Source organism: Sinocyclocheilus grahami, unplaced genomic scaffold (assembly GCF_001515645.1).
Source record: "Sinocyclocheilus grahami isolate Dianchi unplaced genomic scaffold, SAMN03320097.WGS_v1.1 scaffold235.1, whole genome shotgun sequence".
In the NCBI taxonomy this organism is placed as follows: Eukaryota; Metazoa; Chordata; class Actinopteri; order Cypriniformes; family Cyprinidae; genus Sinocyclocheilus; species Sinocyclocheilus grahami.
The window spans coordinates 681,546-696,574 of NW_015505414.1; the positions used below are offsets into that span (position 1 = coordinate 681,546).

The 15,029-nt window shown below is 38.7% G+C and overlaps 1 protein-coding gene across 1 annotated transcript in view; it reads right to left on the reverse strand.

Moving 5' to 3' along the window:
• Window positions 1-12,871, reverse strand: part of LOC107597723 (collagen alpha-1(XXII) chain-like) — a 19,570-nt gene extending 6,699 nt beyond the window's left edge. Inside the window, exons 1-19 of the mRNA XM_016288893.1 lie at window positions 12,811-12,871; window positions 12,082-12,205; window positions 10,724-11,117; window positions 8,693-8,770; window positions 8,495-8,596; window positions 8,361-8,414; window positions 2,942-2,995; window positions 2,811-2,864; window positions 2,664-2,717; window positions 2,438-2,491; window positions 2,281-2,334; window positions 2,129-2,182; window positions 1,506-1,559; window positions 1,355-1,399; window positions 1,213-1,266; window positions 1,081-1,134; window positions 605-658; window positions 389-460; window positions 269-304 (exon numbers count right to left, since the gene is read on the reverse strand). Of these exons, the coding sequence (XP_016144379.1) occupies window positions 269-304; window positions 389-460; window positions 605-658; window positions 1,081-1,134; window positions 1,213-1,266; window positions 1,355-1,399; window positions 1,506-1,559; window positions 2,129-2,182; window positions 2,281-2,334; window positions 2,438-2,491; window positions 2,664-2,717; window positions 2,811-2,864; window positions 2,942-2,995; window positions 8,361-8,414; window positions 8,495-8,596; window positions 8,693-8,770; window positions 10,724-11,117; window positions 12,082-12,205; window positions 12,811-12,871 (1,506 nt within the window). The remainder of the gene's footprint in view (window positions 1-268; window positions 305-388; window positions 461-604; window positions 659-1,080; window positions 1,135-1,212; window positions 1,267-1,354; window positions 1,400-1,505; window positions 1,560-2,128; window positions 2,183-2,280; window positions 2,335-2,437; window positions 2,492-2,663; window positions 2,718-2,810; window positions 2,865-2,941; window positions 2,996-8,360; window positions 8,415-8,494; window positions 8,597-8,692; window positions 8,771-10,723; window positions 11,118-12,081; window positions 12,206-12,810) is intronic.
• Between the last annotated feature and the right edge of the window lie 2,158 nt (window positions 12,872-15,029).

Consider the following 15,029-nt stretch of genomic DNA (forward strand, 5'->3'; position numbering starts at 1 on the left):
AGGACTCTGAAAAAGAAAATGTGGGCCTCATTTTTTCCCCAATTTATTTTAGACTCTGGATCCTGGGATATCTGGCTACACTAAGCCAATACTGACACGTGATCTTATACATCCGCAGTGAGTTTTCTGCATGACAGAACTTTGATGAACTTATATATAATAAGCCTACATATAATATGTTTGCAGGCTCTTGCAAGATTCAAAATGCCCTTTTAATGAGGCAAAATTGTGTTAAATTTGAGTTTCATAATTTAGTGGAGATCATTACCTTGGGGCCTGGTCTGCCGGGTATTCCCATGTGCCCCTATGAAGACATGGCATGTTTTAGCATTTTGGAGGGTATGAACTTTTATTTCAAAAACTTTGGAATATTTGGAATATAGCTCACCGTTCTTCCAGGGGGCCCAATAAATCCTGGTCTTCCTGGCTTTGCAGCAGAGCCCTTGTAACCTTGCGGCCCCTGGAGATTATAGCACTTTATAAATCTACCAGAAGGCAGGGTGTATTTTTATGTCATAAAAGTCCAAGGTAAAATATTAAGGTGGTATTTACAGAAGTCACATATAGCTCAGTGCAGTGGTCATTTCTTCACACGAGCACTTACTGTTAGTCCAGGAGGGCCCATTTCCCCCGAAGGCCCTTGTTCGCCTTTTTCACCCTGTGTAAAACATTCAAGCATGTTACATAAGCACACACAACTACACCTAATCAGACAGATGCTTCTATAGAGATGGGAGTCTTAAAGGAATTTAGCAGTAGTTTTTCCATTGCTGATTTCCTTAGATGATTCTTTCAGCTTTTTAAATGTATTTAATATAATTATATATATTAACAATTAACAACAAAATAAAGATTTACAATACAGTAAGTGAAGAGCTGTTCTAACTGATTCACTGGAGAGAACTCTTTGGTAGTTTGAGTTCTGTGTTGCTCAGTCTTTTGTTCATCAAATTCGGGCTTACAATTTATAACTAAAACATAACTTTGCTGTGGTGCTGTACATTTAGTAGCTAAATAGTAGTGTAAAAATGCAATTGTGTGTATCAGGGGATGAATACATGTCAAGAAGTGTTAGGTTACCCTTTCACCAACTTGTCCATGTCTTCCCTCAGGTCCCTGTGGTCCTTGATAAGCCTGCACATGGTAATACCATGAGATTAAAAAGTTATTTCTGAAGTCCTGACAAAGTTCAGCTGAAAGGACAATCTGTACCTCAATCCCAGTATCTCCATCTCGCCCTAGCAAGCCTGGATCACCAACTATACCCTGAAATATTCAAAAGAATCAGCACTAGACTTTCAATTTATTGGTCAACAAAGTATTTGTCATGATGACTGGTTGACAAGTAACCAACCTTTTCCCCAATCCCACCAACATTTCCTTTTGGGCCTTGAATACCCTGTGAAGAGTAAAAAAAGATATGTACTGTATGTGCCATCAATATGTTTCCATCTTCCAACGGATTGTTTAAAGCAACATGATTTGGTGACAACTAGAATACTTACTAGCTTTCCCTTTTCTCCAGCTGTTCCTCGTTCACCGGGATCTCCCACAATCCCCTGTCACAGAGCAGAGAAAGAATATAAACATGCAGTCAAATTCCCATGACGTTTGTATGATTAAAAAAAAAAACATTACAATATGTATGTATGTGACCATAGAAACATTGAATTGAGCTTTAATTTTCCTCAGACCACCATATTTTTCAAAGCTGGCATTTGTAAACAATTTTGTTGATGTTTAAATTGTGTCCCTGCAGCCAGTTTCATTCCTCTTCAAACCCCAAAAGATCAGGAATTTCAAACGTGTGGTGTTTCCCTGAAGCTCTGCATTCCTTTTACCAGCCTGTAACATTTTAATAATAATAATAATAACAATCCTAATAATAGTCCTAATATCCTAAAAGTCTTTATTTTGTTTATTTACAAAGTTATTTCACCCCTTTTTTCATTTTTGATTTTGGGATCAAATACGACCCAAACATTTGTTTTTAGTGAGATTCACCCGCAGAGTCCTTTACACCTTGACTTCCATGAAAACAGAAATGTGCACATTAAATTTAAGATAAGCCCATGGATTTTAAATGTCATGCAGCACAATGCAGAAGGTCTCCAGCCTGTTTTTATACCTGGCGACCCCGTGGCCCTCGAGATCCTTCAACTCCGGGTAAGCCTTCGTTTCCCTGTTCCAAGAATGAATGGGAATTGTGAGATTTTCAACTAAACACAGCAACAAATGTTTTAGAGACAATAACAAACCAGAGTGGGGGAGCAAAAATACCTTCACGCCCTGATAGCCCACAATCCCTTCGTATCCCCATTCTCCTGCTGCACCCTGGGAGATGTGGTGGGGAGCGAATGAGTCATTCATATCCCCAATTACACAATCCATCTCACATATATTTTATCGAAGCAAAGTGTTTTCCAACAGAACTTACAACTTCCCCCTGCTGGCCAGTTTCACCCCTCTCTCCAGGTGACCCTCGCACTCCCTTTGATACGATGCACAACATACATTGCATTGGTTACCTTGATATGCTCAAGCTATGATACAGCACAACACATGTATTACATAAAAAAAAATCTGCAAAAATAACAAACCACAATCTGCAAGCTTGTGCAACCAGCTTGTGATTTAGTAGACTACAATAATGCTGTTTTTACCTTATGACCTGAAGCTCCTATTAGCCCTTTCAGACCTTTGGGTCCTCTGTCACCCTGTGAGAGAGAAGAAGATTTGTTATTGCAAATCTTTGGATGCAAAGCTACAAGGCCATCAAAATGGTGCTCTGCAGTTGTATGATGTATTACCTCCCGACCACGAGGTGCTCTCATGCCCTTTTCTCCTTTGATGCCGCCTTCACCCTGTGGGATGCGAGTTGACCGTTGAGTGGGTCTGTACAACAATGCAAACCAAGGGACTGTACAACGAAGCCACTCACCTTAGGCCCAGGTTCTCCTATATGTCCATAATCTCCAGTGTTCCCACGTATCCCCTGCAGCAAGAAGGTTTGAGATGAATGCTTGCAGGATTGCTTGTAATTGTAAATAATATGTAACAACGGCAACAGATGTAGACTTTAATTGGCCAATAATGTTAGCCCAAGACGTAAAGAACTTGGTTTACGGTGCTGGAAAAAGGCAGCATGTATTCCACTATATGACAGCCTGGAGCTACAGAAGGGCAGAACGGAAATGGTTCCCTCCATGTTGGTATAAAATGCACTTGACCAAACAGGATCCTTAGTTACACAAGCGAACAACTGCCAGTAGCTTCCAGGGTTATAATGGGAAAAAAACTACATTTAAAAGGCAAACAGTGGAAGTCTAAACTTCATAAGCCCTGTGCACAGTTTGTTTCCTTGCTAATTTACTTCTTAAAATGTAAATAACACAAATTGCAACAATGTATTATCAACATGTTTTATGCTTCAGAACAGTTGCTGTTGCACCACAGAGGTGAAATTTGATGTGGTCTAATCATGTAATATAACTTAATTCCCTTCTTTACTAAGCCATTATCAAGTGCTGCTTTTTCTGCACCGATCATGGGGGGTAAATCTCTGGAATTAATTTAAACAATGAAATGTGTTAAATGTAGCCGAGACACTCTTAAAGCCCATTTCACACTAGACATGTAAGTGTAAGCAGCACAAACAGTATTGCACTGTATTTCTGCTGAGTCTAGTTTTGTTGCACTGCTAATAGTTTAACCATAAAAGCATTTAAGTTTTTGTGTTTTCATAAAACACACTACTGTCAGCACAACACAAAAAGGCAAGTTAAAGGGGTCATATGATGCTCCTAAAAAGAACATTATTTGGTGTATTTGGTGTAATGAAATGTGTTTATGCAGTTTAAAGTAAAAAAACACATTATTTTCCACATACTGTACATTATTGTTTCTCCTCTACGCCTTTTTGAAATGCGTCGATTTTTACAAAACTCATCGGTCTGAAAAAGCGAGGTGTGCTCTGATTGGCCAGCTATCCAGTGCGTTGTGATTGGCCGAATACCTCAAGCGTGTGACGGAACTGTTACACCCCTTGCCATAGTGTGATGCCTTGTCCGGTCGGAGCGACGACACAAAAACATTCAAACCCATTACAAATGAGGCATTTGTTGCATCCAGTGGGGACATAATTACTGATTATAATGACTTATACTGTCTTTTTACGCGTTGCATTGCATCGCGCCGCGTAAACATAAAACCCTGTCTACATTTGTGATCGGAGAAATGACAAACAACAAGCGCTACTCCACACTGCCCAAAACTTGCGTTTGAATCATCAGTGGCAAATGATAAAAGAAAACGTGCTTACGTGAGTCAGAACTGCCGGCATTTTAGTCTAACGTTACTCTCCCAGGATCAGTAAACAGTCCTCCATAAAATGTGCCTGCGATCCACAGCACTAAGTTGTTGTATTTCCTCAGCGACCAGCACAGATCAGCTCTAGGCATGACGAAGCGGATATCGTCCTCTTTTGGAAGAGCAAACAAAGTAGTTTCGCTTTCACAACGAAACACACAGCGTCTTCAGAACATGGCGGCAGCGGCAACAAAAATACTACAGCGAGAATAAAAGTTACGCCTTCTTTCTTTGCGTGAACATTTGGGCGGTGTTATGCAAATCTTCCCACATAGTGAGCTAGATATGTGGGGGCGTGTTCGAACGAGCCGTTTTAGGGGGGTGTGGCTGACTCTTAACTTTTATAAAGAATATCTCTTTGGATTTGAGACTTTAGTCTTTGCAAATTTACAGATCTTCTTTATGCACCAAGAGCTTGTAACACTCCAAAGAGAAAGGAAAAAATGAAATCGCATCATATGACCCCTTTAAAACTAGGCCTATTTATAGCCCATCAGACCCCCTTCTTGAATCAGGCATGTATTTTTTACTGTACAATTAAAAGCAGCCTTGCTGAGCAGAAGAGACTTCTTTTAAAACATTAGAAAATATTACAGATCCTAATTTGAACACTATGTGTGTGAATGTTATAATAAATGTATTAACAGAGCTGTTGAAATGATTATTATCATTATTATTGTCTTACATTTTATTTTATTTTATAGAACAACAGTAAAATTACGATATTAACATTTATGAATGTTGATGGAGTTCTTGCTTTTTCTCAACTTTTATTTTGGCAGAAACACACAGGAAGGCCTCAATGCTTCTTTTTGTTGACAGCAGATTTATAAATGAGTCTCAGTATGAATGTGTAGCACGAATCCCATTGTCACATGCCTTTTCAAAATTCATAAAAATGTGACTATTTGATCGCGTCATCATTGTTTGGTACCATTTATTCGGTCTTTTCGCTTATTCTAATAATTTCGGTTGCCGAACATTCGGTGCATCCCTAATCATTGCGATTGTGAACAAATGCACTAGATAAGCTGATGAAAATCGGAGGACTAGCTACACCATCAGCTGCAGTTCAGATGTGCGCTACAAACACTGCCAGTGTGAAAGCTCTGCTCTGGTTACGCTTCCAGTGTGACTCGGGAGTGAGTCTCGTTCACACACTTCCCATTAGTCTCCACTTTCCATCACTGCTCTTTTGCAAAAGGCTGAACTCTGCTCAACTTTGTCGCATTGAAGTTGCTTTGCTCATGTCACCTCATTCGTCACTTTCAGTGAAATGACTGGCCATTATCAAATGCTGAGTCACTTAACTCAATAAGCAAGCAGCTCCCTCAGTTCATTACGTTCTATGCTACAGCCACATTGTGCAATTGGTGGAGTAACCTCTGGGAACAGAGGCTCACAAAACCCAGTAAAGACTTTTACAAACTCTTCCTGGTACATAAGAGACCACACACGGCAGCAGATGTACAGTGTATTTGCAGGGGGAAATGCACTCAGTAACCCCCAGCAGGAAGGCAGTAAACACAATGTTGGCTTTTCAGCTGCATATGCCATCAGACATATGCACTCCTACAGTGGCCCGACTGTACCAGATTGTCAAAGTTGTGGGCATGTATCTGGGTGGAAGAATGTAGGAAGAGAAGAAGGAACGAGCATGTGCTTTTTTGGAAAGATAGAATAGATTATATGACTGATTTACAGAAGTATCTTCAACGTTAATACTTGAAAAAGAGCTCCGTCGCATGTTGGGCTGACTTTTAAATATATTATTCCAGCACACCACAGAGAACTGGACTCAGATCAAAGAGGTAAATTAGTCATAACTCTGGGGTGGAAAGACTCAAGTTTACCACCCAAGGTCGCTCACGAACGTGAACTTTGCTTACATAGCCCAAATGCATACAAGTAATTGGATCCTGATGCGCAATGCCATGTCCTTTAATTGAGCTGATCGGCAGACATTGTCCTGTATATTTGCAGGGCCAGTTTAGACTCTAAAGGCTTTGCTCCCTTTGAATTTGTCTCAGAGAGTCAGAGACTGACGCCACAACTGATTTTTCCATTTATTTATTTATACCACTGCAACTCAAAAGCAAGCGGGGTGTACCATAAATATAATGATTCTGGAAGCTTTTTAAATAATTTACTCACGTTACGCTTGGTGTGTCTGAACTTTTAAGTCAGAGTGCAACAGTAGGGTTCTTGAAGTAAAATACTGTTGTTATTTTTTTCCACGTAGAATTTGTTTTATTATGATAATATGCAAACCTTTCAAGAACTGCCATGAGCTCTTAAGTTGTGAAATATGTGTTTTAGAAGCCACAAACCACTGTTCGTTCAAATGCATGGGATGAGTAGTATTTACAATATTTTATCTGACACCATCACCATGTACTGTACCATGCTACTGTCACATTACTTAGAGCTATCTTTCTTTTCCAGGCCAGCAGAGAGGAGTAATAGATGTAATAGAGGAGTAATGGAGGAGAAATAGAGCCTGTCTTAATCAAATATCTACACTCTAAAAAATGCTGGGTTGTTTCAACCCAACTTTTGGGTTAAAAATTGAATGTAAAAATTTAACCCAACAGTTGGGTTAGTCCATATTTGACCCAAAGTTGGGTTGAAACAACCCAGCATTTTTTAGAGTGTATCTAAATTGAAATTCGCTATCCTTCCTGTGTTATTTACAGTTTAGGTGAGTTAACCAATTGAGCAATGGTGTTTGTGTTTGTGGTGATACAGCTGGCACTTGGCCCACAATGTGCTTACAGTAAATTAAGAAAGATGAAGTCCTTAGCATTGCTCTTCCTGCTCCTATTTCCAGTTTTTAAGCCAAATGTTTTTTGGGGACACTGTCAAAGTTGACATTTTTGCCTCTGTAAACTTTGCTTCTGCTTATGTCCATCATGACATCTCACAATGTTTCTGAACTCATGAGATGTATCAGACGTATCTGAAATGCTGAAATTTTATATATATAAATATATATAAATATAATATATATATAAAAGCCTGATTTTAATCAGATTTCAAACCACATATGGATGTGGTGTGGATCGGGTTTGTAAAATTGGGATATTATGTGGTATTTTGCTGTTCAGACTAAAAACAGCTAAAGGGATTTGAGTCATACAATATATGCCAAAAAATGCTTGTTTGTTACTTGTCTGAAAAAAAGCCAAGACAAGCACTTAGAAACCCTCCCAGAAAACTAGAGATGGTTGAACCTTTCCAGTGTATGCAAGAAATTTAGAATTTAGACATGTCTCAGATAAGTGACAAGAAACCTTTGTGTTTATCCCAAAGTGTTGAGGTTTTGGCTGGATAGCATGCTACTGTTAACCCTCATCAGGGCTTCAGGTCAGTTTTTCTATAGTCAGCCATTAAATGTAGTCTTACTAACATAGTTAACAAGCTTACATAGTTTTCACCAGGTATTATAGACCTCCTCGGTTTGTCCTTACAAAAGTGTCTGGAAGTGGCAATTTTAAGTGCTACTGCTGTGCACAGGTGTTCTTTATACATTCTTAATTCTTTCAAATACCACATAATTATTACGCAAGTACATACATAACATTTATGATGGGCTTTAGCTAGCATACTGCAGCAACAGCCTATCACTGACAGTAATTACTGCTGCTGTCAGTAAATAAAAATCTACCACAGGATGCTCTGCCGAATGAGACAAGCCACAGTGTTTACCATTTTCTCAAGCGAGTCCTGACTCTTGTTTCCATCATGCTGTACTTCAGTAATGCTTCTACTTCCATTTTCCACAGCTTCACTTCACAGGCAGGATCTATTCCAGGTTAATTCCCTCTCTCCTTTCAATCCTCTCTGCTTGCTTTCATTCCTGACTATGCATGTTTGTCCATTAAAACCCTCTTATTAAACCCTAATGACCATTGACTAGTGCTTGTTGTTTGTCCAACTCAAACACTGCAGTGTCCCACATTATGGTGAGAGATTTCAGACAGAACTCTTACCCAGTTTCCCACTCTGCCTGGATCTCCCGGATTTCCTGGCAGGCCTATGTGACCCTACGGAAGAAGGATACACTTGTAGAGATTGCATAACAAAGGGTTGTTGTTTAGGAAGAGTGAACTTTGACTTTGGCCACCTTGGGTCCTGGGTGTCCCTGGACACCCGGCTGTCCGTGTACGCATTTACAAGTGGCTCTTCCTCTTCCTGCAGTTAAACCAATCTCAGCATATCCTCCGCACTGTTGAGGAACAAGCTAATCAGAACAGATCGACGATCAGCTGAAAGCACATGCAGAAGGGGGCAAGAGCCCACACACACGGGGCAGCTGACTCACCACACTGGAGAGTTCACAGCAGCCTTCAGAGTAAGCTTGATCAGCATCGCAGGAGACCTCCATCTTTTGCAGATCCAGCTGCACAAGCACAGAGGTTCAATGTATAGCCTATCAATGTTCGTTTACTTAGAATGCCTTTGCAAAAAAAGAAGCTTATTCAAGTGTGCTATTAGTATACTTCTTTTAAACTAAAAATAAGAGAGTATACATTGTCTACTTTCAGATATATATTTAAATTTATACTTAAGTGTGCTTGGCTTATATCGACTTGGCTTCACACTAGTATACAAAAAGGTCAAAGTATATTTGACCTATACCTGTACTCAGCCTTTTATGATCAAGATATACTAAGTATAATTAAGTATTTTAAGTATACTTGGCTTGTGTTTACTATTTTTATAGTGTACATTTGGTTGATTTTATTTACGATTATTTACGAGTAAACTGCAATTACAGTATGAACAGTATACTTCACTTGTATAGTTGCAATAGGAAATAAAATGTTTTGACGTAAACTAGTTGTGTACTCAAAGTCTACTCCTGTTACATTTAAATTTATATGTTTTAGTGCTGCCAAACGATTAATCGCGATTAATCGCATCCAAAATAAAAGACATTTTTTGTTTACATAAAATATGTGTGTGTACTGTGTATATTTATTATGTGTATATAAATAAACAGACATACATGTATATATTTGAAATATATTTAAATATATGTATATATTTGATATATAAACACACCATATTTTTCTTAAACATACATAATACATACACACAGTACACACACATATATATTATGTAAACAAAAACTTTGATTTTGGATGCAATTAATCATCTGACAGCACTAATATGTTTATAAACTAAAAAGTTAGCCAATTAATCTCAATAAATATTAAAATAGTACACTTACGTATACTACTAGTGTACTTTGAACATACAGCATACTTGGAAAATATACTTGAACTAAAGTTTATTTAAATTGAATGATTTATATATTTATCTGTGATTTCATTAATAGTATTTACTACACTTAATTTAATGAAAAAGCAGGTCATCTATAAAAGCAACTCTGAAAGACTTTCACAAATCTCATTTGCTACTCATTTGCAAACTTAGCAATAGGTCAGAAGACCAGTAAATCTGAAAGACAGCGGAGACCAGGACAACTAGATGAGCCCCAGATACAGATCCCCTGTAAAGACCTTGTCTCAGACGGCCACCGGGACAAGACCACAGGAACCAGACGAGTCCTCTGCACAATCTGACTTTGCTGCAGTCTGGAATTGAACTGCTGGTTTCGTCTGGTCAGAGGAGAACTGGCCCCACGACTGAGCCTGTTTTCTCCCAAGGTTTTTCTCCATTCTGTCACCGATGGAGTTTTGGTTCCTTGCCGCTGTCGGCTCTAGCTTGCTTAGTTGGGGACACTTCATTTCCAGCGATTATCGTTGACTTGATTGCAAATGATTGCAAAGATACTATTTAAACTGAACTGAGCTGGATGATGACATCACTGAATTCAATGATGAACTGTCTAAACTGAAAAATGAGTGTTTACTATTGTCACTTTGCATTATTGACACACTATTTTCCTAATTAATGCTGTTCAGTTGCTTTGACACAATCTGTATTGTTAAAAGCGCTATATAAATAAAGGTGACTTGACTTGACTTAAATCGCCCATCGATTAAATAAAATTGAACTAAAATTAGTTATTTTTTCCTCCAAAGTAAGTCCTTTTATACATAGCGCTGTTGCACTTCAGGTGTCCCGAGTTCGAATCCTGGCTTTTCCGATCCCATCCTCTCCCTCTCTCTCTCTCTCTCTCTCTCTCTTTCTCTCTCCAACTTCACTTCCTGTCAACATAGTATCCTTTCATAATAAAGGCAAAAATGCCACAAATAAATCTAAATATAAAAAGTCCTTTTGCGTACCCCTGAATTGATTGGATGAATGGTGGGTAAATAATGACAGGATTTCCCCTCAACCTGATTCTGGTAAACCAATACTCGTGCTTGTCCCTGGTACTCACCGAAACCGAGCGGTCACCTACTGCCCTCTTGACGATGGAGGTAAAACCTTGACGGATCACAGGCCGCGGCTCATCCAGCGGCTCCACGCTGACCTCCTCACAGTCCACCAGCAGCTTCACCTGCTCTCCTTTTACACTCAATGCCAGCTTGTGCCACTCACCGTCAAAGAGTTTTTTCACCCTCTGGAAGGTCCGCAGCATCTGTGTGCCTTGCGGGCTGGTGTAGAAGAAGTCCAGGGTTCTAGTGTCGCCCTGAAAACGAAGGCCCACCTGGTCCCGGCCTTCAGGATCACTGACTTGCCACAGATTCCAGGATGTTTTAGCTGTGTCCTTGGGCACTTTAAAGGTGGCGATGACAGAATAGTCAGATGGCAGACCGCCCGGGTAGATGTTGCTGGATGGAGAGATGGGTGAGAGCATATGTGCAGTTCACAGGGAAAAGAGAAATGAATAAAAGGGATATTTCAGTGCAAACAAAGCCAAAGAACAATCAACTAGTGAACATCTCCAAACAAAACAAAGTAGTGGTGTGAATAATTCACTAAGACACTCATTAAGACCTGCCTACCCACTGTAAGAGTCACTGAAAAATCCCCAACACTAATGCACAGTAAAACACCATGGTACTTTGATATATATTTAGGTACAGTACTGGATGGTTACCATGCTAATAAACATGGTAATAGCTTGATAAATTTTGGTGTGTTTTCTGTTTAACAGTGGTCTCTCGCAGTGACCTTATGTGAAGTTTTGCATTAATCTAAACCAAATGGTCTCCAATTGTTTCCAATTCAGTTTTCTGCTCCTGTTTGTTTTTAAAGAGAACCAATTTGTTGAAATTAGTAGTTAATGTTTTCAAGAACAGTGTTCATTGTGGTTCTACAGCTCTCTCGTTTTCTCTTTAGATGTTGTTGATCACATTTTGCATCGACATTTGGTGGTTGTTTTACAGCCATGTACTTCTCATGATTATTTGGTCAAGTAGGGGATGTTAGTGGGAGGTAGTTGCGGACAGCACTGTTGGCCCACACGCACAAAAGGAAAGACCCAGTACATGCCGTACCCACAGCTGACACGCAGGAACAGCTGCTGATGCTTGAGAAAGACACGAGCATATAATGCCAACATTTCAGGGCAATGACTGTGCTGTTTAGGAACAGACAGCTCTTTGTATCCATGCTATATAACGTGAGCATATATCTGATCAAATTCAAATCAAACCCCAGATTATAGTAGTGGAAGATTCTGGGAAGCAGGAGCAGGAAATGAGAAATATTGTTTGGAGGCGAGCATGATTACGCTCAGTGGAAAAGCAGAAAGAGTGGAAAAGTATTATGTCAGAAGGACGATATAAATACCTTGTGCTCTTCTTGAGGTGGAGGGACGGGTTAACACGGTACGCCACCGCGTCAGCTTCAGACCCATTGACCCTTCTCACCCCTCTAGACTCGGACAAGCCAAACTCTTCCAACAGGTCATATGCTAAAAATAAAAGGAGGGAAATTCAAGGCCGATTTCACTCTGTAATATTCCAAACTGAATTTTAAAAGAGGCCAAGATTTTCTTTATTTACAGTGGTCTGACAGAGTTTATGGATTTACTTAAGCTACAAAACTTTGATGGTGTTTGACAGTATAAATGGAAAAAAAAACATGCAATGAATTAATTTAAGTCTAAGTCATGATTTATTCTCTAGTGATATGTGCTAGAGGAAAAAAAAAAGGGGGGGGGGGGGGGGGGGGTTTGGATATTTATACGGAATCTAGACTTGGAATTGAACTGACAGATCAGTTTCCACAAAAAAAATAAAAATAAAAACAATTGACAGAGACAGAGTTCAATCTTCATCAAGTAGCCCTACTGCATGGATAATGATGTACTGGACAGGAATGATTTAAACTGGTCCGTGCTTCCCTCTACTGGTCAATAAGAGGAGCAAACATACTCTTTCATAGCCATATTGATTTCACTGTGATACCTTGCTGTCTGATTACCTTCAGAATCATACTTTCTCTTCAAATTTGAGGTCCGTTTCATTTACGTAAATATACTGACATACTGAACTTTGCAGTCAGTTAGATTCTTACTTGGTAACTCCTGACATCTGACAAGGCCAAAGACAGCCAGCAGGACTGTGATAACCAGCATTTTGTTCAAAGCTGGAACTTTAGAAATGAAGATGGTTGGAATTTAAATGTGCCTGCAAAGGGAGAAAGATTGCAAATAAGATTGAACAAACAACTGTGAAAACTTTATAGCACTGACATGTAGACCCTGTTTAATTGGACTACAAAATAATATATTAGGTAAACACCCACTGAAAATACAAATTTCACAAAATGGAATACAACAGTATACAGCACGAGCAAAATTCTGCTATTAACATAAATGTGATATTAAATTATATAATGCATTTTAAATGAGATTACTGCTGTGAAATGACACAATGCAAGATGCAATTCACATTTTCTCCAAAACGTACTTGTGTCTAATTACATGAATTTCTGTTATGATTAAACACACACAATGATTTCTGTGTAAGCACTCTTTTAAAGTAAATATTTCCGTTTTCTTATAAGGAGATTGAACATCTCGGACAATCAGTGCTGAAAAAACACCAATATATACATTGATGCAATAAACAGTACAGTACACTGGTATTCAACTTCTCAATATAAACCATGAAAAGTTCATGCACAGAACAAATGCTGAATAATAATGGTTTAACACCGAGTGTGATACGCCACCTTCAGAAGTTCACATTTTAAATGAACTAAACAGCAGTTACTTTTAGTTTTATATCTGCTATAAACATACGTCCTTTACTTACATATTCTTCTGACGCAAGCTCACTGCAGATTGTTCCTTGGCTGTTCCAGCAGTGATCATAAAGGCAATTTTAAAGAAGCATCTCTGGTCCCAACGTTGACTTCAGCCTAAACCTGCTTAGAAGAAAACCTGATCCATGAGCTCCACTCCACCCTCGGGCCCAACAGGCCTTCATCCCTGCAGCACATTATCCTATGCAAACACTGACCTCCACATTCTTCACACAATCCTTCTGCAGTCAGATGTTGCCATTTGGGGACGTTTTTAAGCATGTTGGTGTGTTTATGATCATTTCAGGTTTAGGCACCTGCATCATACACTGTAAAGAAAAATCCGTATAATTTACAGTAAAAAAAACGCCAGCTGTGGTTGCCGGAATTTTACCCTTAAAAATATGGTAGCAGCGTTTTAGGTTTTACGGTTTTAACTTAAATTTACAGTTAAATACTGTAATTTCATTAACTGATATAATGTTAATATACCAACCTATTGAAGTAATGAAATCTGTTTTGTACCTTTGTAATACACTGATAACCACCAAATGCAGGAGGTGATGAGAAAGTCACATGATGAACCAAAGCCCATCACAAGCAGCTTTTATATACTAACATATATAGAAGGTGCACAGTGTCATTCACACAAACACTAAACACCATCACGGTAACACACATGAAACTGAAATAATGCAATAAACATTCATTTAACAACATTAAGTGTAACACACAACGCTAATATACAAAACTGATAAGAAAAAAATAAGAAACATAGTTATTTCAACAAAAAAACATCACATTTGAAATGTAACGCAGGGAATTCTGGCAATATCAATTTACAGTTATTCACTGTAAATTATACGGTCTTTTTCCACTTCCAAAAACGGTATACTACCGTAAAATTAATGTCCAATACATGTAATGTCCAGTACAGTTTTTCACCGTATACAGTAGGGGAATTTACCGTTAACCATTTAACAGGTTTTTACTGTAGCATTTTTACAGTCTTTTACCATTAAATTCACGATCATTTTTTACAGTGATAGATGCATCATGCAGATTTGTGCATATTCTATGGTTGCTGCCCCAAAAATGACAGTTAGATTTTTATACGAATCGCATTCGTAACATGTAGACTGTATATTATTGTTTACATTTTGGGCAGACCAATAAAATGCTGAAATTGCTGAACCTTCAGATAGGATGGGCACTAGTGGCAAGCAAAGTCAAACTATCTCTGTTAAGTTTACAGCAGAGAGTGGATCACTGTCTAGATAGTGCACTAGGAGACAGATGTAGTATGTCGCAGATAGGCACTAGCAGAGCTCTGCAAACATTCTGCAGGCCACAAACTGACCAGGCCTCAGTGGGAATGATTGTATATAAGATAGTATCTATTAGAGCAATTATAACAGCAACAGAACCCCCTTACAGTTATTTAACAATTTTTAATCTATTTTTTTTAATTAAATCTTAAAAATGAC